Consider the following 27,700-nt stretch of genomic DNA (forward strand, 5'->3'; position numbering starts at 1 on the left):
ATGGCAAAAAGTGTATTTACCTGGAAAACCTCAGTTTAAAAAAAAAAGAACCTTAAATGTTTTTTAAACTCAAGGTGTTTTGATGTGAATGATATTAAGTTGTAAACTTGTCTTCTATCTTAACCATATAAATACAAAAAAATTTCTTCCTTTTGAAGTCTTTCAAATCAGCTATTAACTTACGATTTTCCTAAATATCAAAGTAATATATTTTTAATGTAGAAAAAGGGGGAAAATCACTCATGATTTTCTTTTTTTGTCATTTATTTATTTATTAATTTATCGGCTGCGTTGGGTCTTCGATGCTGCGTGCGGGCTTTCTCTAGATGCGATGAGCGGGGGCTACTCTTCATCGTGGTGTGCGGGCTTCTCACTGCGGTGGCTTCTCTTGTTGTAGAGCACAGGCTCTAGGCGCATGGGCTTCAGTAGTTGTGGCACACGGGCTCAGTAGTTGTGGCTTGCAGGCTCTAGAGCGCAGGCTTAATAGTTGTGGCTCACGGGCTTAGTTGCTTCGTGGCATGTGAGATCTTCCCAGACGAGGGCTTGAACCCGTGTTCCCTGCGTTGGCAGGTGGATTCTTAACCACTGCACCACCAGGGAAGTCCCTCACGGGCTTAGTTGCTTCGTGGCATGTGAGATCTTCCCAGACGAGGGCTTGAACCCGTGTTCCCTGCGTTGGCAGGTGGATTCTTAACCACTGCACCACCAGGGAAGTCCCACTCATGATTTTCTTACCCAAAGACAAAAATCTTGTGTTTTGCCACATTGCCTTTCAGTTTTTTTTCCTATGCATTTTTATTCTTTATGTTATTAAGGTTTGTACATACAGTTATACATACAATTTTGTATCCTGTGTTTTCCCTTTTTTCATTTTCTAACTGCAGCACACATTTTTAAACGTGGAGTCAATTTTTACATCCCAGTTTGATCCACAGACTACTTTAAAAATATTGATTAAAAAATTATGAAAGGCATTTTAAATTTAAAACAAAAACTACTGTTCTGAACTAGCGTTTTCACATCTTTATAGGTCCTATTCAAATTTGAAATTACTTAATGCCGTCAGGTAAACAAGCTTCTTCTTTTAAATGTCCCTTGTAATCCTCTCATGTTTAGTTATGGATTTTATATGAAACAAACCAAGAAACAAACCTTGGTTGTTTTTAATTGGATTTAAGAATGTTATTTTCTAGAGAACAGATTTCATTAACTAATACCCTATTTGATGTGGCTAATAGTATTAAAATGTTCAAACATTTTACAGTTGATGTCATTTAGAGATTTAATGATATATATGTGGGGGAGAGATTCTCACTGAATAGGCTAAGTAGTTATTTTTAAAAAATAGGAATATGAGGGCAGGAACTTTAAAAGTCATGTGAACTAATTTCCTGACTTGAGACAGATCTTCAAACATCTTTTTAGTTATGAACCTCAAATCAGGCAACAAGATATAATTTGCAAAGAATGTTAAACTGGACAAATTGTTTAACTTACACGAACCTCACTTCTTCATCTATAAAATTAGTATTATACCAGATAAGTCATTCTCAATAATTTTTTCTGTCCCAGGACACCTGAGATATACCACGTTCTTGTCAGCATCAGATCTGTCAGTGACAATGATTTTCAGAGGGGGCGGGGGCAAGGATGTGCTTGTTTTCTTGATCTACCTTCTCCTCCCAAGCTGAGAATCCCTGGCTCAGAGAATATATTACTTTTTTCCATATATAAGATTATGTAATCATAGTAAATATTTGAGTGTCTAGTATGTACTAGGCCACTGGACTGGATCTTGTGGAAAAAATTTTAAAAATACACTTGGAGCTCAGAGATTAGTTGGAGAGGTAAGGCACATACTTATATTGATATTTTACAATACAGATGAAAACAGTATATGCTCCATGAAAATATACAATAAAGGTTTTTTGTTTCAAGTCACATCATTTTCGTCTGGAATTATCATTTTCAAGAATTTGGGATTATCACCTGTGATCTATAATTGATAGTATTATGCTATAACGTATGCTTTAGACCCTAAATGTCACGTTCCCCACCTAAAATGAGCATAAGCAAAAGGTTAAGAAGATAGTATCTAGATGTTTGTTATTAGGGGAAGACGAGCCTACCTTTGTAATTTCCCATTGGAAATTAAAATTGTACGAAATAGAAACTTCTTTGTTAAGCTGAGAATGATTTAACTGCTAGGCTCTAACTATATTCTTAGGAGATTTTGAAATGCAAACGTTAAATGAAGTCAGCATTACTGATTTTAACATTATCAGAAGTATGTGAGTAGATACTAAAAATCAGAAAATCATGATTTGGACAGAGCATTAACATTTTATAGAGGCACTTGATTGAGCAAGTTTCGTATACTTTTAACTTCAAAATAAACCTGGTTTGGTTATCTTGGGAAATCCACTTCCATGAGGTCCTGAGGAGGTGCAACCAGAAACACGGTAGAAAGGAGAGGGTGCCTTGGAAACAGCCTGGAGAAAAAGACTCCATTTATCAGGCGTGTGATCTTTAGAAATCTACTTAAATTTTCGTCTATAAAATGGTGGACTGCACCAAATGACCTTTAATAATACAACCTGAAAATTTGCATGATTGCATGAACCTCAGTTCCATGTAAGGACTGTACAAGGAATGTGAACGCTTATTTTCTGCCTGCCTCTGTTAGTCAGCATTCCTTCTTTGGACATTTTTTGCTACCTTCTCACCTTTCATTTTCTGTAAGTTATTTCATCCATTTCCAGGTCTCAAGTTACTTCTTGTGTTTTAATGGTCTCTCATTTCTTCTGTTCTGCAGACTCAATTATCCAGGTTTCTATCCAATTTCTGTTTGTCTTGAAAGAATCTCAGATCCAATGTGTTCTATATTCATATCTAATTTAGAGTCCTAGGGATTTAGATCTCTCTTTTTTTGCCTCCCTAACATTTAATTCATCACCATATTCTGTTACTATATTGTCTCTCATGCTTGTCCCCTCTTATTTATTTCCTGTGCTCTGGTACTTGCTCAGCTGTAGTCATAGCACTTGTGGTCTCACGCAAAATTCTTTTAATTTCTTTGTTTATATTTTCTTTCAGTCTTGTCATTCTACATGTCCATCACATCTAGAATGAAAGCTGCCTGATAACAGAGAGTATTAGTCATCTTGTGTCCCCCGTGCCAAGTACATGTTATAATTTAACTTGAAAATTAAAGTTATCTCTAAAGACCCGAGATAGTGTCTAAGCAGTGTTTAAAAAAACACAAAATATTTGGTGGCAATCTCCATCTCTTTAGGAGGAGACAGTTCCTCTATGGACTGCTCTTATTTTGCACTTGAATAAGACTATCCAAGAGAAGCAATATCCTGACCAGCAGACTTCTCTTAGTTCTCTGGAGTGTATTCTCTATTGGGTAATGACATAGGCATCCACTTTTCCTTGCTAGAAAATTTGGGAACTGTTCTTTCTCTCACTTTCCTACATACATTCAGGCAGCAAACATTCCTAATTTTACCTTGTAGTATCTTTTAAATAACCCTTTCTCCATCTCCATCGTTCTTATCTTAGGTCAGTTCATAGAATTTCTTAACGCATATCAGTACAATAATATTCTATGTGCTTTCTCTCAGTCTTGTCTCCACAATTCATTTTAAAGCACAATATGCTATGTCATACCAATGCTTAAATTCTTTTAGTGGCTCTTATGTTTCAAAATCAAGTTAAGTACCTAAATATTATATGTGGCCCTAAATGAGTTGCCAGTTTTTCTGTCCTTAAGTCTCACACAATTAATCTTTCCCTATATCCCAGCCATGCCGATCTACTGTCAGTTGTATGCATTGTGTCACGTTCCCTGAGCCCCTGTTCCTTATTTTTCCCTCCAAGATTCATTAGGAATCTTTTGAAGGAAACCTTGCCTAATTCTTCCAGTATGGTGGGTTAGTACCTTTCCTATGCACTGTCACTGTACCTGCATTATAGCAGCTCACACTGTAATAATGTTTGTGTGATATCTCTATTAGACTTAAGGTTTCTTGAGGATAGGAATCATGTCTTATTCTTTGATCTGTCTATTCCAATACTTAGCACAGTGTCATACAGCTGGCATTTCCCTCCTCCCCATCAAGAATTAATATGTGATTGTCAGAGAGTAATTTGTGTCTATAGATTCAATGTGGTGTGAATCATTCAGTACTTAATATATGCCAGGCATTACTCTAAACACTTTACATGTGTTAACTCATTAAATTCTTTTAACATACCTATTAGGTAGGTTCTAATATTGTTATCATTTTACAGATGAGGAAACTAGGCACTGAGGGAAGTGAAGTGACTTACTTGAAGTCACATAACTAAAGTGGCAGGGCCTGAATTCAACCCAGGCTATCTGGCAGCAGAGTCTATGTCTTACCTACCTTACCAGACTCTCAAGTGAGAGTTGAATTGGAGGATTTTGACATGGAGTGGTTATTGGGTGTATAATATGTATTTATTTCTTTTGTTAATAACTATTTAGAGCAATATTCAACTGGAGGTGATTTTGCCCCACAAAGGACATTTGGCTCTGTCTGTAGACATTTTGGGGATGCTGTTAAGCATCCTGCAATACATGGGACACCCCTTTGCCTCCATCAGAGAAATATCTTGCCCAAAATGTCAGTAGTCCTGAGGTTGAGAAATCCTGCTTTAGAAAATCTGAGAAGTGCAGGATAGATTTTACCATGGTTTTTTTTCCCCATAAGATGACATGTTCAAAGACGTCACATTTATAATTCCCTTTAGTTTTCACCTTCATTCCTTTAGGAATTTATTAGAGCATTGAAAGAGCTATTAGGAAATGATTTTGTTTATTCAGTTCAGCATTCAGCAAACGTATAAATGATGTGCCATGTATCACATACTTTGGTTGCGGAAATAGAAAAATCCAAAAGATTCAGTCCTTGCTGTCAAGAAGCCTCAGAGCCTAACAAGGGGTTACTTAACACAAAAGGCAAAACTGTTTAGAGCATTACTTTCATCCTTACTAGAGCATTCTGAATATAAAGTTGTCATTGGATGATTGATTGGATGAACTTTGTACCTTTGTTTCAAAACATGAAATAAGAAAAAATCAAGAGCATCTCTGAAGAATAGTATAGAAGTAAGTTTTTAGTGTTTTGAAGTGTTTTCATATATATGCTTCTCACTTAAAGGTTTTTAATTATAAAAATTATACATAGTCATTGTAACATAGAAATATGTAAATTTTGATATGAAAAGTCACTTCCTCTCTTTCCTAATATCACTCTCTAGAAGTAATAACTTTTTTAAAAAACTTTTTATTTTATATTGGAGTAAAGCTGATTAACAACGTTGTGATAGTTTCAGGTGCACAGCAAAGAGACTCAGCGATACATATACATGTATCCATTCTCCCCCAAACTCCGCTCCCATCCAGGCTGCCACATAACATTCAGCAGAGTTCCCTGTGCTATACAGTAGGTCCTTGTTGGTTATCCATTTTAAATATAGCAGTGTGTACATGTCAGTCCCAAACTCCCTAACTAACCCTTTTCCCCACCCTTCCCCGCTGGTAAGCATAAGTTTGTTCCCTAAGTCTGTGGGTCTCTGTTTCTGTTTTGTAAATAAGTTCATTTGTATAATTTCTTTTCAGATTCCGCATATAAGGGATGTCATACGATATTTCTCTTTCTCTGTCTGTAGAAGTAATCTCTTTTAAAAGTTCACTTACATTCTTGTAGACTTTTTAATGCCAATAACATAATAATATAGCATCTTTGCTATATACTATTGCAATTGCTTTTCCCATTTAATGTGTTATTGTTTTCTTTTCATGCATGTAGGTTTACTATTTTATCTGAAGCAAATTATTTCATTGTTTGGATACATCATAATTTGTTTAACCATTCCCTTATTGAGGTACATCTACAGTTTTTTCACCATTACAGACAGCATCACGGTAAACAACGTGTTGTTCATATATTGTTGCACAGTAGCGTTAGTATTTCTGTAGAACGCGTTCCCAGAAATATAGTGTATATAGTAAAGTTTTTTATTTTATAAAATTTCTCCCTGCCAAAGGTTGTACCAGGCTGTACTCTTGCCAACGGTGTCAGATAGTGCTCTTTTCCCCGTTTTCCTTTGCAACGCTGGATGCTAATAAAAAAAAGTAGAAATCCTTCTACTTATTCCTCTGCGCCGTTTATCTGTTTGTCCCCCCCTTCCACCATCTCCTCTTTTCAGTCCTTCCCTCGCTCCTCCTGCTTATCCCTCCCCACGCCCCCCACCCCCGTTTCCTCTGCCACACCTTTCTTTGACTTGTGTATTTTGAACTGGTCTATTTATTGGTTTGTAGGGGCTCTTTATATATATATATATATATATATATATATATATATATACACACACACACACACACACACACACACACACACGTACACATATATTAACCCCTTGTATGTATTTCCTCACATACTTTTATGTTTGCTTGTGCTATCTTTAATCAGGGAAAATTTTTTAAAGTTTTATGTAAAATTTGTCAGTCTTCCTTACCTGAAAATTAAATATATTTTTATATTGTTCTTCATATCTTTAATCAACAAGGAATTTATATATGAAACACCATAAACGTATGATGGAGTCTTTTTCTCAAATGGATAGCCAGTATTCCCAATACAATATTGAATATAACCTTCTCTTCCCACTGATTTGAAACATGTCTTTGCATATGTTGAATTCCTACTTAGAACTGTGTAACCTATATATTCCTATAAGAACATTCAGTTCTTATTTTTATGTATAGCAAACATAAATATATTACTATTAATTGGTTCATTTACAGATGCTCTATTCTAATTCATCAAGCTATTTTTATGCCATTACCACATTTTAACTTACTTCAGCTTTATGATATTTGATATTTTGGTAGTTCTAGTCCCCTATCATTATCCTTAACTTAAAAATTTTATTGGTCATTCTCTCACATTTACTTTTCCAGATGAACATCAGCTTAGCATGTTCTTCTCTTTTTTTGTATGTACTCTTGAAACTAAACTTGTATGACACTTAAGCGAATTAAAAAAAACACTGGGTTCAAGCCAAGGTGAGGTATACTTTTTGTGTTACTGTTTATCTGTGACTAGGTGCATGTTTATTCTAGCACTTTTTGATCCTATAAATGCCTAAAATCATTTAAAAAATAAAGGTGGTTAATGGGTGCAACAACATCCAGTCAAACTAAAGATACTTACAGTAAATATGTATTGACCACAAACTTCAGTAATCATTTCTGATTTATGAGTTTTCTGGCAAGGATATTCTATGAACAATGATGAGATAATTCCATAGAATAAGGTCTTTTTTGTTGTTGTTGTTGAGAATATTTTAAAATAGTTGGTGTGCTTTTACAAGTATAATATTTATTACAAAATCTTTGTCAGGTAGATGGTATTGGTGGTGATTTCCTTATTTTGCACATGGGATAAACTCTGTCTCTGGAGTATTTGATGACTGGGTCAAGGCTCAAGTTCTGAATGTTTTGGTGGCAGAGCCTTAGATTTCTAGCCATGCTGATTAGAACTGATTACGGCAGGGTGGAAGATATCTGTAGAGTTTAAAGCACCCTAGGACTGAAGAGTGGGGGATGCCTCATTAATGGCTAGGGAGAAGTTAGGGAATTATAGACTGATGAGACATGGCAGCATATTTATGGAGAAATCATTATTACATATAAGTTTCTGTGGTTTTTCTCTTACCTCTTCTTAATTTAGCCTTTCCCATTTCTAAATAGTCTGTTATTATCTTCCCTAATTTAGAATATTTAATATTGTTTTACTTTCTACTTATTGAATGAGAAAATAGTCCTTGAAAATAAATCTATAAAAGATCTTCTTTGTTTTAAAGAGTTCTTTCCTTCAAAGCTTCAGTTATATAGTCTTTAAAAATTTATTGATCACTGCCCAGTCTTTTTCAGAATATTTGCCCCATTAACCCTTACAAATGACTTTTCCATGTTATTTTCTCCTCCTTTTTGTTTATTTTTCAGGGTCAGATCAAATCTCATTTCATTTGTTAAGTTGTTCCTAATTACTCAGGTGCATACTTAGAATACTCTTGCTTATTCTTTCTACAACTTAATCTCCACAGTGTTTATAACTGTCTCAGAATAGTGTATAAACTCTTTGAGGGACTTCCCTGGCGGTCCAGTGGTTAAGACTTCACCTTCCAATGCAGGGGGTGCGGGTTCGATCCCTGGTCAGGGAGCTAAGATCCCACATGCATCGGGGCCAAAAAAACAAAACATAAAACAGAAGCAATATTGTAACAAATTCAATAAAGACTTAAAAAAAAAATGGTCCACATCAAAGAAAAAAATGTGATTCATATCTTTTTTTTTAATCTAGCTCTGTCACTGCCCAAGACTGCCTAATCTATGGCAAATCAACTGTTTTGAACTTTAGTTTCTCTAAAGTAGAGTAGGAATAATTATACCCGTCTGCGTGGTTGCTGTGAAGGTAAAAAAAGAGCATATAAAAACCTCCTGGCAGGAAAGCGTACAAGAGTGCCCACAGGAAGTGCCAGGTGGGCTTTCTAGAACCCAGCGCTCTAAACACTAGGAGGTGGCTGGTATCTTATTTGTTTATTTATTCATTCATTCATTCATTCACTTATTTATTTATTTATGGCTGCGTTGGGGCTTCGTTGCTGCACGCGGGCTTTCTCTAGTTGCCGCGAGCGGGGGCTGCTCTTTGTTGCGGTGCGCGGGTTTCTTATTGCAGTGGCTTCTCTTGTTGTGGAGCACGGGCTCCAGGGGCGCAGGCTTCAGTAGTTGCGGCACCCGGGCTCAGTAGTTGTGGCTCGCGGGCTCTAGAGCGCAGGCTCAGTAGTTGTGGTGCACAGGCTTAGTTGCTCCGTGGCATGTGGGATCTTCCTGGACCAGAGATAGAACCTGTGTCCCCTGAATTGACAGGTGGATTCTTAACCACTGCACCACCAGGGAAGTCCAAGGTGGCTGATAATAAATGCAGGAAGTAGGTAGAGAATAAATTGAGGTTATTTCCTTAAGGAGAGAACTAAGATAACTTGCAAAAACAATAGAGATCAACTCATGGTTTTAAAACTTAAACCCTTAGGGGTTGATCATTAGACTCTGTTTCTTGAATGCTTGTTGTGAGCAGAGCACTGTGTTGTGTGCTTTGTACTATGTGGACAGATGTATGAGGCACTTCTTACCCTCAAAGAACTAGTAGTCTAATATTGATTGTGTTGTGAAGACCAAAGGAATTAGTCAGAAGAGGGTAAATCTTGTGGTTATGTAAGGAGGAAGTTTCATTAAATTCAGCAAGTCTATGACAATCGTGTGGTGCTAGGGAAATTTGGCTTTGAATCCTTTACAAAGGAATATACATTGAAAAATGTCTTCAGGAAAGGGACCTAGATAATTTCATGTTCAAGAGACAGAGCCAAGTAGATTTTGCTGCTTAGATCTTAGCCCCAGGAAGGAAACAGTAGAATTCTGGCGGACGTAGCCCAGCAAGGGGTAACCACTAGGGATAGAAGAAGGCATTGCTTTAGAGACGACTGGAGTATGAGAAAGGAGAAGTGGACAGGTAGGTGAGCTGGGTGAGCTTCACCCTGCTGCTAAGGTGAAGTCACTTCTTTGTTCCTTGGTTTTGTTGTTGTTGTTGTTTTTTGTCTACAAAACAAGCGGGTTGGACTTGATTAACTGGGTAGCTGTTATTTTCATCCAAATGAAAAATCTAAAAGATGATCAATTCTTCATCCTACTAGAGACTGAACACTAATCACTAATATATGAATCTTCAGAACATGTTTCTTTCTGGTGACCATGATTTGGTGGGTGGGTTTTACATGACGTGGGGGAGGACATTGGTACTTTTCTTTGGAATGGCACATTTTAACCTCCTAGTAGGCTGTTTGATTTAAAGGACATCTTAATGGTTTGGGAGTCACAGACACATACATCCACAGAACTAGAAACCATTTAATTTACTTCCTTATGTAGATGAGAAAACTGAAGCTAGTGAAATTAAATGAACTGTTTAAGCTGTAAGGTAGGTAACAGTTAATTAGTGGCAGAGCAGGAATCAGAATCTAAGCTCCTTATTTCCATCCAGTACTCATTCCATGCTGCCATTATTTTGGGACTTTCAGTGCTCAATTTCTTGAGGTTGTTATACAGAAAATGAATTTGTTATTTGGTTGGGGAAGATGAGGGAATACAGTAAACATTTTACACTTTTATGTGATGGATATATGTATCTCTTACTGATCCATGACTGATTATTTTATTTATTAGTTCATTTCTGACCTCTGTCAGTAGATTTTGCCTGTCATCAGCATGATGCTAGTTACGAGGGGGACTGTGTAATGCGGTTGGATAAGTCAAAGTGTGTCACATTGCTGTTAATAACAGCTTAATGGAAAATTTACTAAATGTATGTTTTCATTGACTATGGAGAACATCAAACTGAATTAACATATTTCCAAAATAGCCTGAATCAAGGTTATCTCTCAAGGGGAGGGTTCTAGGATTGGAATTATTGAACCCCTTGAAATAGCATGCAAAATTTTGTGTGTGGTGTATTTTTCTGCCAGGAGTGTCCCATTGTTTTCATTAGCTGTTTCAAAGGGGTATCTGACCTAAATAAAAAGGTTTATGAACCATTGCTTTAATGGGTGATACTCAGATCTGTAGTACTTTTTCCTCTAAAAAAGACTTTCATTTACATAACCAAATTTTTGAAATACTACATCTTAGGTTTGAGGTTTGATATCCTCTAGATAGGATCGCCAGAAATGAAAAATAATATATTTACTGCATCCCCAGAAATATTGCAGGTTCATATTGTGACTTTTCTCTGCTTAAAGACCCACCTACTTTTTTTTTTAAAGTCGACATTAACAGTATTTCAATGTACTAAATGTGTAAGTGAGTAAAGGGATTTTTTACACACAAAATAGAAGGTATTAAAATTAATCTTAATAGGAAGTGGGGATTAGCCCTGTATAGCCTGGACTGAGACGTTTTTATGCGTTATGGTTCTTTTTCCCTGTTTTGACAGAGGCCAAAGTCTGCCATGCCCCTATCAGTCAGGGTGTTCTCCCCACCTACACACACCCCTCCCCTGCCCTCCTCCTCCCCAACATCATCACCAGCATGCTCTCAGTTTCCTCCTTCCTTATCACTCACTCACCTCTCACTCTTTTTTACCTATGCTAGAACTTTGGAACTGCTTTTATCATGGAAATCAACCCCCTCCACAATTCTCAATCTGTTTTCCTAGTGTTTTTTTCTACTTCTTGCCTTAATTTAGGTATATCCTCTCAAACCCCAGGGTCTGGAAGGTCAACTTTATTTTCTTTTCTGCCTTTTCCAACAATTATTCCTTCACCCCCCTCCTTCCTTTTTTGCCCTTCAATCTCTGCTCCTTTGAAGTTTCTGTGTTTTGCCCGAACCAGCCTTTTATTACTCTTCACTGCTCTCATCTCCTGAACAATCTCATGGTTACTTTTCCTTATTCATTAAGACTTTGGCAGCTGGCTGACAGTGTTCTTCTACACCCTGAGCTCTTCATAATCATAGCTTGTGCATCAATGTGGAGAAACAAGTCCAGCGGCCTGGACTTGCAGTTCCTTGACCACCTCATTTCCAGTGACCTTCCCCTCTCGTCAGCAATTCACTGTAACTCCGCCTCTTCCGAAATCATGAAACCAACCGCTTGTCCCATTCTGACAGCAGCCACCTAGTTGTACTTCTTTACATCGTTACCTTTTCTTGACCTTTGGACCCCTCAACTTTCTTTCAGTACATCAGTACGCTTCCTTTGTCATTTTATTTGTTTAATTCAGCTTAGAGCTCATTATTTGTATCATTTCAATAACTTTTCCCCCTTTTGTTGCCAGTACCTTCAACCACCTTGTTTCTCTGCCCTTTTTTTGTACCTGTTGGGTAGAAACTTCACTCTGAATGAAGCAGTCAGCGTCTTCTCTGTGCCTGTTCCTGGATGGCTGAACCTTGCTGGAAAAAGCCGCATGGGTAGGCAGATGGATTCCACTGCAGATTCGATATCGCAGATCTTAAATGGGCCCTCAATACTATCCCACGGTTCCCCTGTTTTTGTGTGTATTCAACTCATTCTTGGTGCAAAGATTATTGAAAACTTTATTTGCTTCACCAGTCTTTTTACTTTTCTTATTCACCCTAAGTCTCACCAGGTAACTTGTTGCTATGTTACGGAGAAAATAGAGGCTAACTGTTAGGGGTTTTCATCTTCTAGCTTCTCAACATTGTATGAGAATGTTGAGGTCTGGCTTCTATTACAGTAAAAGTGCCTTTCTCCTATTTTAGTTCAGTTTCTACCTGTGCTTTATGTCCCATCCCTCTCCACATTCTCAGAAATTCTAAAATATCTGACATGATCTTTTTTCTTCCTGATATTTTCAGCCAGCCCTTTCGGTTTTATATTCTCCATCAAATGATCCCATGTTTCCCTTTTGCTACCATTCTACCACATTCCTTCCTCCCTTTCCAACCAGATTTTTTTGAGAGAGTCATTAGTCCACATCTACAATTGCTTATCTAAAGCCCTTGGGACCAGATTTGACTTGGAAATCAGAATTTTTTGGATTGAGAAAAGCATTAACATCTGTGGTATGATAACCCCAGTGGAATTTGGGGCAGCACCCTTTAATCATCACATTGTTATTTCTGCACTGAAATGTATGGCTTTCCACTTTAAGTGGGATAAATAAGGGCTACAAAAAGCTTCACTTTAGTCCAGGTCAGGTTTTGCCTCCGAGTGAGTTAAAACAAAAAACCTTGGGGCTTCCCTGGTGGCGCAGTGGTTGGGAGTCCGCCTGCCAATGCAGGGGACACAGGTTCGAGCCCTGGTCCGGGAGGATCCCACATGCCGTGGAGCAGCTAAGCCCGTGTGCCACAGCTACTGAGCCTGTGCTCTAGAGCCCGCGAGCCACAACCACTGAAAAAAAAAAAAAAGAAAAAAAAAAAAAAAACCTTAATTTTTCAGAGCTTTTGGATTTTGGAATTACACGTAAGAGATAGTGGACATGTACTTGCTGCCTGTTTTCTCACCTTCATTTTTTTTAACCCATTCTGGCTTTTCCTTCCCTCACTTCTCTCAGATGGTTCTTGCTAACTCTACCAATGACCTTTATCTAAAGGAATCGTGTCACTAGTGCATGTTTTCAGTCGTCTCACTTGACTGAACAGCAACTTCAGACTCTGGTGATGCCACTTCCCTTAGCTTCCTGGGCACCATCCTCCCCGGCCCTCCTGTCACCTTTTTGCAGGCTCATTGTCCTCTTTCTTGCTGTCCTCTATCTTGTGATTAAAGGTTGAATTTCTTGCAAGGCTTTGTCCTGAGACCACTCCTTTTCTTACTCAGTATTCTCTCCCTTGGTGATCTCACTTATGTCAGTGCCTTCAACAACTAATTATGTGCTGATGAATCATAAATATATGCTCCAGCCCAGACTTCTCCTTTGAGTTTGACCCTTTGTTTTATCTTCTCCTCTCTTTCCCTTCCCCCCACTTTCTCACATCATTTTGCTGGCTTCCAGTTGTGTTAGAAAGAACATTAGGATCTTTGCTGTGGCTTAAAGGTCCTGCATTGCCTGGCCATTACCCACCTCTTCAGCTTCATTTAACTACGTTCCCTCTCCCCCCTGCTTATACTCCCTCTGAAGACCATGCTGCCTCCTACAGCAGGGCCCTCATACAGCTACTCTCTCTGTTTGGAATGCTCTTCCTTTCTGGGTAGTTTATTCCTACTCATTTTTTGTGTCTTCACTTAACTCTCATTTTCCTATGGAAGCACTCTAATTCATGTGCCCTGTCACCAAATCTGATAGTACCATATACAGATTATAACACTAATAACAGTTTTAATTTTACTTTTATTTTTTGTGATCAGTTTTCTCCACTAGACTGTAAGCTCTCTCAGTACAAGGATTATGACTGCTTTTGTTCACCACTATATTTCCAGCGTAGTGCTTGGCATATAGTAAGCAAATAGCAAACATTTTGAATGAATTATGTACATTAATTTATCTTTTCTAATTTTTAAAAGTAATTTCTGTATATATATTTACCAGTGTAGCAATGCAGTTTCCATAGTTTTATGTGGACCAAATCCTGATGGTACTCTTACTGAAAATAATAAAGATACATTCTGAAGAATTTCATGAATTACATATATATTTTTTAAAGGATCAAATGCATAAAAGTCTTACTTTGATCTAGCTTGTAATTTATCCTCCTTCATGTTCTTAATTTACTTTTTCTATATTGACTTCTTCCCCCATATTTTATGGAGATATCAAATATCTTACTAAGTCTAGTATTGTGAGCAAGTAAAGTATATGCGGTATCTAGCACAATTCAGCAGACTCTCAACTTGCTCATCAATTTATAGGTATCACGATTAAAAATAGTTTAGCCATCTGCTAACTGACCGGACGATTTTAGTATTGTGAAAGGGTGTGGTAGGAGAGGGAGATACAGGGTCTAGGTATAATGTCAGAATGAGGCTCAATGCAGAAACCACCTTGTGACCTCTTAATACTGAAACTTAAGAGTCAGTTCAAAATTAGGAAGAGATTTGGTGGAGGTTAAGCACAGCAGAGTCCTGACAATGGGGGATTTCCCAGAATAGGGTGACAGAAGAATTTCTTTCAGCATTTTAAAATTTTGCTGAATATTTTTTAGAGAAAAAATATGTATAAAGATGTGATTCTGTGAAAATTACCATAATATGTATTTAATATGTAATAAATGTTTCTAAGGAATCAATTTGAATTAACTAGCGTTTTATATTTTACTCTTTCATTAGGAAAATCAATAGATTCCCAGTCATCTCGAAGTGAATCTGAAATTGTGCCAAAAGTTGCTAAAATGACTGTATCTGGAAAGAAGCAAACTATGGGATTTGAAGTGCCTGGGTAAGGTTTTTAATCCCTCCCCCCTTTTTTGAAATTAGTATTGTCTCCTTGTTAGACTGTAAGAAAGAGAATCTATTTCAATTTTGCATAATACAATCATTGAAGTATAATGGGTCCTCAGGATGGCATAGTACAAAGAAAAGGGGATGAGAAATTAAGCTTGATTCTAGACTTATCTATGTATATTAACCTACCTCACTGTCAGTTTCCTTATACAAATTAAATATAGCTACTTTAACGTTAAAAACCTATGATTTTGTGAAATCTAGCACTGTGAGGTAGGGAATCCTTTGCCACTAGATGGCGTAAGTAAGCAGTGTTTGGGAATTAAATGTAGTTGGTGAATCAAGGAATCATTAATTAAATTTTTTTTACTATTTAAACTCTTTTAGATTTTCATACTGAATAAAATGGATCAGTATAACAAAGACAAAATATAAAATAAAACTTACCTAAAATTGCAAATATCTAGTGAGAAACGATAATAAGTCATACTTTAGTTAGCACTCATTTATTCTTTCTTTTCACAGTATTTAGGATTCTCTCAGGAGTTTTTATAGACAAGGGAAGTGGGTTGCTTGAGACATAACAGCACAGTTTAAAGACATTAACTTTAATTTTTTTTTTTTTTTTGGCCGCACCGTGCAGCATGTGGGATCTTAGTTCCCCTAAAGACGTTAACTTTAAACTTCTTTAAAAGTTTTCAGGTTTTTCAATCATTTCCTAAATCTATTATTTATAAATTATATATATTTTGTCTATCAGACAAGAAACACTATTATCAAATATAAACAATAGAGGATTTTTTTTTTCCCCCAATTTCAGGACATATAAACTCGGCAGCCATTTTTTCTCCCTTACAACATTCTTTTATGTAAATTGATACAAGTATCCATGAGTCTTGGTTGGGAAGAATGTTAATGATTACCTAGTTCATTTTTTTTTTTTTTAATGGAAGCAAGACTTTATTCATTAGATTTCAAATTTAGTGAGGGAAAGAACTCCATATCTAGGACATAGTAAGCATTCAGTATATGTTAGTTAAATGGATGAATGAAAAAGTTAATTTTTAATTTGAGTAACTTTAGCCCGTTAAAATAATTCTGAATCCTGATTCAGTAACAGAAAGCTCAGTGTATGTCTTTTCTCTCTGAATTAAGGTTGGGTTGTAAGAATCATAAGTACCTTTTTTATTCTCAAGTCTTGAGTGCAATTTAATCCTATTATGGAATTATTTTCATTGAGAGAGGAAAAAATAAATAGAATACACAATTCCTTGTTCTAAGGATTTTATAATCTTATGCAGAAGGTTTCAGAGGCTTAGAAAGCAACATGCAGATGAGCATAGTACAAAGAAAAGGGAATGAGAAAATAGGCTTGATTCTAGACTTGTCTATGTATATTAATCTATCTATATATTAGAAGTAAATGCATAGTTATCTATGTGAACATTTATAAAAATAATGGGTAATAAATGATCAAGAAAAAAATAAATAGTAAATATAAGTAAATAATTCTTAGAAACCCACCTCTATGCTTTACAAGGATAATGCAAGCCTTTCAAAATCTTACAAGACTATATGCTTCATGAGGACAGGGACCATTAATGTTCATCATCATATTCCTTTCATAGAATAGTTGTTTAAATATTTATTGATCAGAGTCCTTGGAGAAATACATTTTATTTTAAAAATAAACCTGGAAATAGTATAAAGGTAAAAAGCAGCCTGTGAGCCAATATTTTGATGTGGCCCTGTGGGAGAAGTCATCAGAATGTGAAAGGTCTGCAAGTACAAATGGAGATACTCAGAATGCATATTGTTGCTCAAGGACCAAGCTATATTTACTTCAAATACTTTTATAGGATTTTGGGGGGAAATTTATAGTAGGGCTAATACTTAGGCTGTTGTTTTGATTTGGTCTCAAGAAGGCACAGAGAAACATAATTAAACACTTTTGAGTCAAGATTTCAGCATCATAGATTTCTATATAGTGTGATTCCCAGTGGCAGCTTATAAAAAAAAGATAATGCATTTCTTAGAAGAAACTGAAACAGCAAACTTTTTCTTCACTAATAGTAAAGATAGTAAATATCTCTCTAGAAAGTGCAGTAAGTAAAAATCGTTAGAACCTTGCATGGAGAACAAATAATTCTGTGGTTAACCTCTTCAATCTTATTAGCTTTCCAGTATCATTTAAATAACTCACAAAGAAAGATTAGGCCTCTAGATTCATGTAGAAATATTCCCACTCTTGGAAAGATGGTTTTAAAAAAAACAGACCGGTCACTTTAAAATAGTAGATAAGGTTACAAAATTATATCAGAAAGCACCTGAAAAAATATTCAACCAACCTATTTTTTCTTTTGTACCAGTCAGTAATTATAATCCTGAACCCAGAATGGTCATTTTTAGACCTCATCTTTGAGATTTTTCAAAATCTTAAAACATTAACTTTTACTTCGTATTACGCAGAAGTTTTTGCTAAGTACAGACTTTCATTGATGCTTTTCTAATTACTTTGACCCTTTTCTCTAACATTGTACAGTTTAGTGAACTAATTTGCAGTTTGCCTAAAATTTGCTTGAAGGGGAACGTTATTATGAAAGTGAAAGAAAAGCACACCTTTCATGTTACTGAATTGTAAATGAAATAATCGAGTCAGGCCATGTTTTGTGACGCTCTTCCTATCCTGAGCAGGGCTGCCTGGATTGGTGGGTGAGCTGAGTTTCAGGCCTCAACCCACTGTGTCAGCCATAGCTGTTCTGCTTTTATCTGTTTTCCATGTTGGAGTTAGCGTGAGCTTTCCTTTGAAGAAAAGCCTCTGTCACTGAAAACAGAAAGATTTGCAGCCAGAGATTGTGATTTCTCTCAGGTCTGATCAGAACCAGATTCTGTGATGTGACTAGTCATTCTGGTTGAATACTTTCATTGTAATTTGTAGGGTTTTTTTTTTTACTCCCCTAAATGCAGAGTTGTCATGTTTTTGTTTTAGAGAACTAGCTGTGGTCATTCAAATAAATGTTCGCAAATTATAGTTTAAATTTGATTTACTTCACTTAGTCTGTTGGACTCTTTTAAAAAAAAAGAATGGGAACATTTTCCACATACTTATATTTTTTCCCTGTAGTTTGAGATGAAGCTAATCTGTCTAAGCAGTGTTAAAAAGTGAACACCAAAGTTGGTTAGTGGAGATTTGCAAAACCAAAATAAAATGGGAATGAATTTGAGGCTTTTAATGAAGTTGCAAATATAACGAATGTGATTCTTTCCCGAGGCATAGGAGGAGGGGTCAGTGTTGAGCATGTAAAAACACCCTGAGGGGGAACAATGAATCTGTTTTTGTTATTGTGGGCAAGAAGAAAATATTGACAGATTTACTGTTCGTACACATTTCCATTACGCTGCAATCCTTAAGTTATTTTTGTAAACTGCTTTCTGTATGTAATCCTTCTCTGCCAGGTCCACATTGAGTCACATGTAATTGGTTTCATTCTTAATAACTTGCAATTTAACCTGTTCTTTGTCCTAATTCTGTGTCATTGAAGGAAAGGTAAGATGCATCGTAGTCTGGTTGATTAGATTACATCCTTTATAGCTATCCATGGCATAGCACTGGTATAGTTTCTATGGAGGATAGTCCAAGAACTATTGAAGAACTAAGATCAGTGTTCACTTTTGGAGGCATTGTCATTGTCAAGGAGGAAATAAGTTAAGCTAGATGGTATTGTTTCTGCTTTACATATCTGAGTTCCTCAATAGATTGTAAGCTTTTGGGATCAGTTGATAACTTTTTCATTTCTTTATCTTTTCTTCTCAACATCAGTGCTAGTATATGTTAATATAGTTTTTAGTGAATCAAGTGTTTGTTGAATTAATGAATTAAAACTCTTTTGCCAAAAGTAATAAGAAAATGTACACATTTAGCGGTATCTCCCTTAAGGATAGTGTTTGAGCAAAAAAAATTGTAAGTCTCTGTCCGGTTGGAGGAATGAGTTAGGGATAAAACTGATAAAGCTATTTTTTTAGTACTGATTTATCTCCAGGAGCACAGTGCCAATTTTTACAAAATATCTCCTTTATGCCATCTGTTTTGATAGGATTGTATGGCTAAGCTATGGGCTTACACATTGAATTTCAGTTATTTTATGGGATATTTTCTTCTTATCTTAGTTTTTGGTTGTCTCTTTTTCTCCTGGGATCTTCCATGTATGTATTTGTGTGGTTTGGGCCTAGCTACTTATCATTTCCACCTTAACAGACTCTAGCCACCGAGTGAAGATCATTTTTTGGTCTGCAAGTATAAGGAATATGAAGAGACAACTTCTCTGCCCTTCTGACATTATAGGATGTCAGTCGAATTGTTTTAAGCACTTTATTCCTATCTATGCTTTCTGTAGAGTAACTGCTGAAGAAAATGGTCATATTTTCCACACACCTCAAAAAGGACATTCTAGTGAAGATACCAGCCTTGTTTCTTCTGATGTACTTGAGACCGCTTCTAAATCAGCTCTTCCATCCCACGCCATTCAAGCATCAGAAGAGCAGAGTTCAACACCAACACCACCAGTGAAGAAGTCTAGCAAGCTGAGGCAACAAATAGATATCAAAGCGGAGCTGGAAAAGCGGCAAGGAGGGAAGCAACTCCTCAACCTAGTGGTCATTGGTAATGCCCTTTGTTCCTCTGGATTGTCAGTCAACTGCTCAAGCCCAATAACTTTCTAGTGGCAGCATAGAAACTCGTTCCACTCTGCATTTCTGTGTGGGTGTAAATAGACATGAAGCAAGGAGGCATTGCATCATAATGTCAAATTTCCGAGGTCACTCTGGGTGAAATAATGCCAAGTCACTAAAGAGGTCATTAGACTTGGTTGTGGCATTTTCATTTTGTGAACATTAGAAAATTGCCTGTCTTGTTGACAATCTTAATTTCCAGAAATCAAGGACATTTTCCCCGCTTTAAAGAGACATGCTTTTTTCCCTCCATTTAGACATCTTAAATGTTATTTGATAAAAATTGGTATTTATTACTCTAAACACTGACATGAACTCTTGAATTACATATTCATGCAGTGCCTCAATGTGAACAACATCTAGAAAATGTACCTAGTATTAATCCTCAATCAATTTTCCTTAGGTCATGTTGATGCTGGGAAAAGTACTCTGATGGGCCATTTGCTTTATCTTCTGGGTAATGTAAACAAAAGAACTATGCATAAGTATGAACAAGAGTCTAAAAAGGCTGGCAAAGCTTCGTTTGCATATGCATGGGTCTTGGATGAGACTGGCGAAGAAAGGGAAAGGTAGTCACTATATTTCAAAATTTTCATTCTGAAATGGTATATAGTCTTTTAAATAAGTATGTAATATGTGTTGAATATGCATGAAACAAAGCATGAAATATTTTAGAGACTATTTTTAGAAAAAAGTTTTCAATGATCAGGGAAATGTTTTTATTGTAGTTTTCATTGTAGTCTACATACATTTTTTACTCTTCCAAATTCTATGGAAATAGTTTAAAAAACGTTTATTAAAAAATTTTTAAAAAAAAGAGAAAAAGGCAGTAAAAACCCTTAGCTAATTATTCTGTGGGAGAAGTTTCGGTTGTCACTTCCCTGAGTATATGTCAGATTGTCTTGATTTTAAATTAAAATTATGAGTAAGACTCTTAATTTAAAATGAATATATATAATGTTAATATACATAAGATTATTATATCAGGTTATAAAGGAAAGGTAACTTTTTGTAGTAAACTGTGTTCTGTCTAGAATCAAAATGACCAGTAAATTCAAATTACCAGGCTTAATTCATCTTTATACTTTCTGTACTATGCTTTTATGAGACAGAGTCAACAAACAAGTAGTTAAACCTGTCTCCTACCAGGTAGATCTAATCCATTCGATTACTCCTGTATGTGTTACTGTGTTCAATGCTAACTTTGGTGAGATGTTAGGAGAATATAAATATTCATATACCTCTGGCCAAAGTATTTCTCTTGAAGTCTTTTTAGATATTTCATGTTAGAACTGGTAGGGATGGGGAAGCCAATGGCACCTTTGTCAGGAAAGAAAGAGGACACTTATAATTAAGTGAAATGGCAAATATACCTACTGTCTCAAACTAATAAAGACTGACGTCCTCTGAAAGTCCTGAATCAACAAAGAAGTTACTCTGTTCTCTGATGTCTTCATTCTGAATATGATTAGAGAACATATGTGGATTTTCATACCTTTTAAAAGTGTGTATGTTTATTTTCTTGGAGTATTGATATAAGATAATTCTCAATAAAGCAGGTCACAATATTCCTTAGCTCTTCTGGTAAATAGAATTTTATATCATAGTGGTTTGAGTTTTGTTTTGTTTTTTTCTTGTAGGTGTCTTTCTTATTCTTCATAGTATCACAAGCTTGTTTTACAACCTAGTAAGAAAAAATAGTTGGACAGTTACACATTTTTGGAAAGCGAATATTGGAAAACAAAATTTTGTATGCTATCAGTATTAGAAGACTAAATTTCCACCTATCAGCTTATTAAGCAGATTATTGATATATGGCTTTTTAGTTTTCTTTGTACCATCTATTAAGTAGGTAAAGAGATTGAGGACAGTATAATTAAGTTAGAATGGCTTTGTTTGCATTTACTTCATGTGTGAGTTGAGCAGGCAAGTAAGCTAATAATCTATCTCTTTCCTAGAATAATTAATAATTTTAGTGTTTTTTTAATAATAAATCTGCTAGTTGGCTGTCATATTTTTGCTGCTGGTAGTTTTCTATTGCTCAGCATGCTACAATTTTTAGAATATTCCTTTACTCTGTAGGTAGCAGAAGCTTCCATATACATAATGGGAGTTTTAATTCACCACTATATATTCCTTAGTAGCATTTCAAAACTACAGTGAATGCTTATCCCACCATGTTAAATATTTATAAATCCTCTGTTCTGCTCATGTGTTGGACAGAAATTAGTAGCCTGAGTGCCATTTTCATATCCTCTCAGTTACAAATGCAGAGAAGAGCTGGGTCAAAAGAGTATGGTCAAAGCAGTCCAGGGAGGAGCTCAGACTCAGTCTTGGTTCATCACTATTCTCAGGCAATTATTTGGGGATTATTAAAGAGAATTAAGTATCATTTTTGCAAACTCAAATGGCCCATGGTTTCGGATTAAACTAGAATAACTTGACTAAGGAGACCCACAGTTACCTGACTGCTAGGGTGAACACATAATTTACCATTATAATTGTTGGGACACTTTGGTAGTAGAAGGGAGTGCTCATTCCTTACTATGGACTATCCTGGGCAAACCAGGATGAATAATTACCTAGTTTATTGCCCACGTGATTTCCCTTTTTAAATTCCTAAAGTCTAGAAAGACTTGCTACTTTTGTAGACCCTCCTGGGCTTTCTTATATCTGAATCTATGTTTTTGTGGCTAAGAAGAGGCACTGTGTTGGACTCCAAGAGGATGACATGGGATGCAAAACCATTACTGTCCCTGTCTCTCAATTGTTAAAAAATTGTGCATCTCCTTTGATATTTCCGGTTTGCTAAATGTGTAACATACTGACCAACCTTACAAATGAAAGTTTTATAAGTTTATTTCTATAATTAGTGAAGCGTAAATGTAAGAAAATGAGGAAAGGTACATCTTGATAGTGGTCATTCTTTATTTTTATCTTTTCTCACGTGCAATATTTATTGTTTCCCACTCCAGATATGTCCCTATATATCTTTCTTTGTTCACAATCTGTACTGCTTCTTACTGAAAAAAAAAAAAAAAAAGGAAATGGGAAGCATCAGTCATTTTGATTAAGCTCTTGTTGTAGCCAAACCTTGTTTTAAAGCCATACAGTGTAATTCTGTTACAGCAGAAATTCCAGATAGCCTAATTATTCAAAATAATAGACTATATAATAGAATTCCCATTATTACTTAAGAATTTAGATTGTCATTTCACCTATATTATTAAATAATTTAATCCATAACACTGATTATTTCTATAGTGCATTCTAACCATTTTATGTTTTCTTTAAGGGGAGTAACAATGGATGTTGGTATGACAAAGTTTGAGACCAAAACCAAAGTTATTATATTAATGGATGCTCCAGGCCATAAGGATTTCATTCCAAATATGATTACAGGAGCAGCCCAGGTACCAGATATTTTCTTAACCAAAGTACACTGATTGTACATAAAATTTCCTGATGCTGAGGTTATAATGCTAGGATTATAACTTTTAAAATATTAAAATTTTAAATTTTTTAAAAAATTTGAAAAAAAATAGAGAAATGTATTTTTCATGATCTCTATTGGTACTTTATAAAACCTTTTCTAATTTATTACAAAGCAGCAAATGTATAAAAGCTACAAATTTCTTTGTAGTAAAAATAATGGTAAGGGCTCAATGAGGCATAGCTTTATAATTCATTTATTACTAAGTTGGAGTGAATATTTCAACATCTGCCTTTTCACTATATTTATATTCAAGTCGTGTATCTTTTTAAAGAGCTAATTTATGCAGAAATAGTGAAGCTTGGGAGTCTTCCCCCTGTGGTTTATTTGCTTTCTTAAGATTAAAAAACCATTGCAGTTTGTAAGCTTACATGATTCTTAATGAGGATACTGAAAAAATCAAAGATAATAACTTTAAATAATTAAAACAATGCAAATAGCACTACACATATAGGACATTGATTTCTTCTATAATAGATGACTATTGGAAAATATGGAGAGTTCAAAAGTTTGTGTCACTTGGCAAAAGTGTTCAGCGATTGACCATTTTCTGAGTTATTCCACCCATTTAAAGGGACTGTTTATCAACAAATGTTATGAGCATGTCAACCTAAAAAGGATGTTATATGAATAAATTAGAATATATTTGAAGATAAATAAGGAAGGATTTGATTCTATTTAAGGAAGTTGACATATAATTTCAGAATACTAATTTACAGTCCATGGACTGAATGAGATAATGAAGATTGAAAAGTAATAATTATCACGTTGATTGAGTACTGAATACAGGCCAGACTCTGTACTAGGTATTTTGCGTGCATTTAGTTTAATCTAATCCTTGTAACAATTCTGTGAAATACATATTAGCCCCATTTTAAATTGATATACTTCTCATTGCATTTACCAAAGGATATATTTTTCTCTGTTTCCTTATGTGTATGTGTGTGTGTATGTATGTGTGTATGTGTGTGCATGTATGTATGTTTTCATTCAGTGAAAACTAACTGAATGCCTGCTATGTGCCAAGCACAATGGTAGGCAGTGTGGAGATATGATGGACTACAAAGCACATGTTGATAGTTTAATGGGAGAGGCAAACACCAGAACACACAATGACACTGAAATGTTTTTTAATCCTAGAATCTTAGAGTCCGGAGTAGTCGTAAAGAACATTTATTCCAAACTCCTGATGGAATTAGGGTAGGAAAGGATTTTAGAGATTATTTAATTGAATTCCATTATAAGACAAATGAAGAAATAGGCTCAAAGATATTAAGTAACATACCCAGTGTATGAGGTACTGTGGTAGGCTTTTCTGGATACAGAGATGCATATAGCACATGTTGCCTCTCCTCAAGGAAATCACAGTGTAGAAAGGTAAGACATGTAACAATGAAAGGCTAACACAGATGGACTACAAGAAGAATATACACAGTATACATTATGGATGAGGAGAGATCGCTTTTTACCACTTAAAAGGCTTGCTTGAAAATGTATAGGCATTTGAGCTCCAAAAGACAAGCTGTTGCTTAGAAAGAATAGAGAAATTGCCCAGTAATTTTTTGTTAATAGGAAAGAGGATCAGGAAGAATACTTACTGACTTAGGTATCTTAATACCAATTCAATGACTTTCAATTTTTAATCTAAAAAAGTAAATATAATTTGACAGTTATTAGCAAAACCTGATGAGAAGGAGATTTACAGTCATTGAGCCTAGGATTTGGAAGGTCAGGGCTTTAAGTAAACTACATTTATCCCCCAGTGTTTCTGTGAGGTGAGGTAGCTGTCTATTTGCCTGAGGTGTGAGACCTGCTAGTGACTACACATGAGTGAAAGAGCCAATTTTCAAATTGATTGCTTTAGTTTGTGCTCTTAACTAAGAATCCTTGATCAAAAGAACTGGATCTTATTGAAGAAATTAGGAGTTTAACATTAGAAGTCATGAAGGCTTGGGTATGAATGATGCACTTAAGAGTAGATATAAAGCAGAAGGAATATTTGGGTAAGAATTAAAGGAAAAAGAATAGAAATAATAGTGTAAATTGCCCCCACCAAAGTATGTACATGATACTTCTGATTTAAATTATAAAGTTCTGTTGTATTCCGAACAAAGTATCTGATAAATTCTTTACTTACTTTATGACCATTTCATTTCCCATTATGGTGTGGATTATATGATGACATATGTGAAAATCTTTAAAAACTGATAGCAGAAACATGAAGTGTCATTGAGGAAACAACAAAGAGAAAAGCTGTTCTGGACTCTGTTCTGACCAAAAGGCCAGAGCACTTGATGTGAATCGAATGAATATAAGAGGACCCTTGAGAAAAAGTGATTGTCTTGTAACAGTCTAAGATAGCTGAAGAGGGGAGTGCCAAATTTAGACATTATATCCTGAATTACAGAAAAGCAGATTTCTATAAGAACAGGTATGCATACAAGGCAAAAACTGTAAAAGGGGTAAATGAAAGAAGGAGTGTTCCTTTAAGAAATGTCCTGACAATGCACTGACAGAAATCATTGATGAGAATGAGAATGGAGGAACATCTATGGTTGCACAAACTGTTTTCTGCGAATTTTCAAATGCTGCATTCATATGGTGCAAGTGGAGTCACGTAAAGCATCAACAACCCAAAGGAATAGTGGGAACCTGTAAAACTAGGTTCAGTAAGGCTAGAGAAGAAAATGACCTAAGCTGAGGTTAGCACTTTTCCTTCTTTGTGTGTGTGTGAGTGTGTGTGTGTGTGTGTGTGTGTGTGTGTGTGTGTGTGTGTGTGTGTGTGTACATTGAGTATAAGAGAAGAAATGTCTTTCATCTGATTCTCAAAATGGTCCACAAAGGTTAGGAAACTTTGTTATTCAGGTTCTTTTTTGGTGGCTGTAGGGGGTGAATATGCTATTTTTTGAAAATTCATTTATTGACAACTTTTTATCATTATAAACAGTACTCTGACAAATTTCTTTGTAGATCCATAATTACTTCTCTAGGATAAATTCCTAGATACAGAGTTGATGGGAAACAAAATAAACATAATTTTAAGGCTCTTGATACTTACTGTGAAAATGCCCTCCAGAAGGTGGTGGACTTACTGTCCCCCGGGCAATGTATATGAATGCCCGTCTCCCTGCACCCTTGCCTGTGTAAATAATTTTGTCTTTTAAATCTTTGACATTGTGATTTGTAAAATTGGAGAAGGGAGGAGTATGTTGATGTGTTTTTAATGTCCTGGGTTTTTTTTGGTTTCTAATAAATTTGAATTTTCTTAATGTTTATTGACCATTTATATGTCTTTTTTAGCAAGTTGCTTGTATCCTTTAACTAGTTTTCTATGGAGCTGTACTTTTTTTTCCTTCTTTGGTAAAGACTTGATATTAAGATTATAACTTTTACCTTAAATGTTATAAATATTTGTCCCTGTTTAAGTATGTTTTAATTTTATGTTTTTCCTCCTTTGCCTGGTTATCATAATTATTATGTAATCAAATATGGGAATTTTTAATTCTTTATGTCATTTTTTTGGCACATGCCAGTACTTTCTTCTATTTAAAATTTTAATCCATCTGTGTAATTCCTTTGATTTGCTTTGTGTTTGGTGTCAGGTTAGAGTCTGCCTTTAAAATCTCACCAACACAATTAATTTAATAATCTGTCCTTTGAATTAAAATACTGTGACATTATTTCTAGTTTTGATTGTTATTTTTTTCTTTTTTAGGCAGATGTAGCTGTTTTAGTTGTAGATGCCAGCAGGGGAGAGTTTGAAGCTGGATTTGAGACGGGGGGACAAACACGAGAACATGGCCTCTTGGTTCGTTCTCTGGGAGTGACCCAGCTCGCAGTTGCAGTCAATAAAATGGATCAGGTATTTAAAGGCTTCTTGAGAATTTGTTTTCGATGGTAGTTAAGATGATGGTCTGCCATATTGATGACCTCAGGTGTGACTAGTATACATTTTCTTAGTCCAGTTGTCATATTTTAAAAAATAAATTCATGATGCTAATATTAAATAAATGAGGTATTAGTAATTTTTAAGCAAGAAGATAAATTCTCACTTTCAGAATTAATTTATAAATCTTAAAGTCATTTTAAGTTATAAAAATGCATATTTATTTTAGTATAAAGAAAACCTGAAATAACCTATATTTCTAACTCCCCCGCCCAATTTTTAACTTCATTTTTTTACTTCCATCCAATTTATTTTTACACGTAAAAATCTTTCTTTAATAATATTGGGTTCTAGTCTGTTTCATTATCTACTTTTTCAAAAAATTGACAATATTCTTGTTCATGTTTCCAAGTAATTAATAATTTTTATGCAGAGAGGCAAAGAGGTAGTTTTTATAGCTTTATTCTAGTGTGTTTTATTTTATTTATTTATTTATTTATTTTTTACTTTTTTTTTTTTTTTTTACTTTTTAATTTATTTATTTATTTTTTTGTGGTACGCGGGCCCCTCACTGTTGCGGCCTCTCCCGTTGAGGAGCACAGGCTC

At 35.4% G+C, this 27,700-nt stretch overlaps 1 protein-coding gene across 3 annotated transcripts in view; it reads left to right on the plus strand.

Moving 5' to 3' along the window:
- The window catches only part of HBS1L (HBS1 like translational GTPase), an 83,209-nt gene that overhangs the window by 36,929 nt on the left and 18,580 nt on the right, over positions 1–27,700 (plus strand). For 2 of the 3 annotated variants that reach the window (XR_008618342.1, XM_007105988.4), the window contains exons 5-9: positions 14,874–14,982; positions 19,382–19,647; positions 20,119–20,284; positions 23,011–23,128; positions 26,924–27,070. Coding sequence is in view for 1 of the 3 variants with exons in the window: in XM_007105988.4 (XP_007106050.1) it covers positions 14,874–14,982; positions 19,382–19,647; positions 20,119–20,284; positions 23,011–23,128; positions 26,924–27,070 (806 nt within the window). In the remaining 2 variants the exon portion in view is untranslated. The remainder of the gene's footprint in view (positions 1–14,873; positions 14,983–19,381; positions 19,648–20,118; positions 20,285–23,010; positions 23,129–26,923; positions 27,071–27,700) is intronic. The other variant, XR_008618343.1, reaches the window with a different exon arrangement.

This window comes from Physeter macrocephalus, chromosome 10 (assembly GCF_002837175.3).
Source record: "Physeter macrocephalus isolate SW-GA chromosome 10, ASM283717v5, whole genome shotgun sequence".
Classification (NCBI taxonomy): domain Eukaryota; kingdom Metazoa; phylum Chordata; class Mammalia; order Artiodactyla; family Physeteridae; genus Physeter; species Physeter macrocephalus.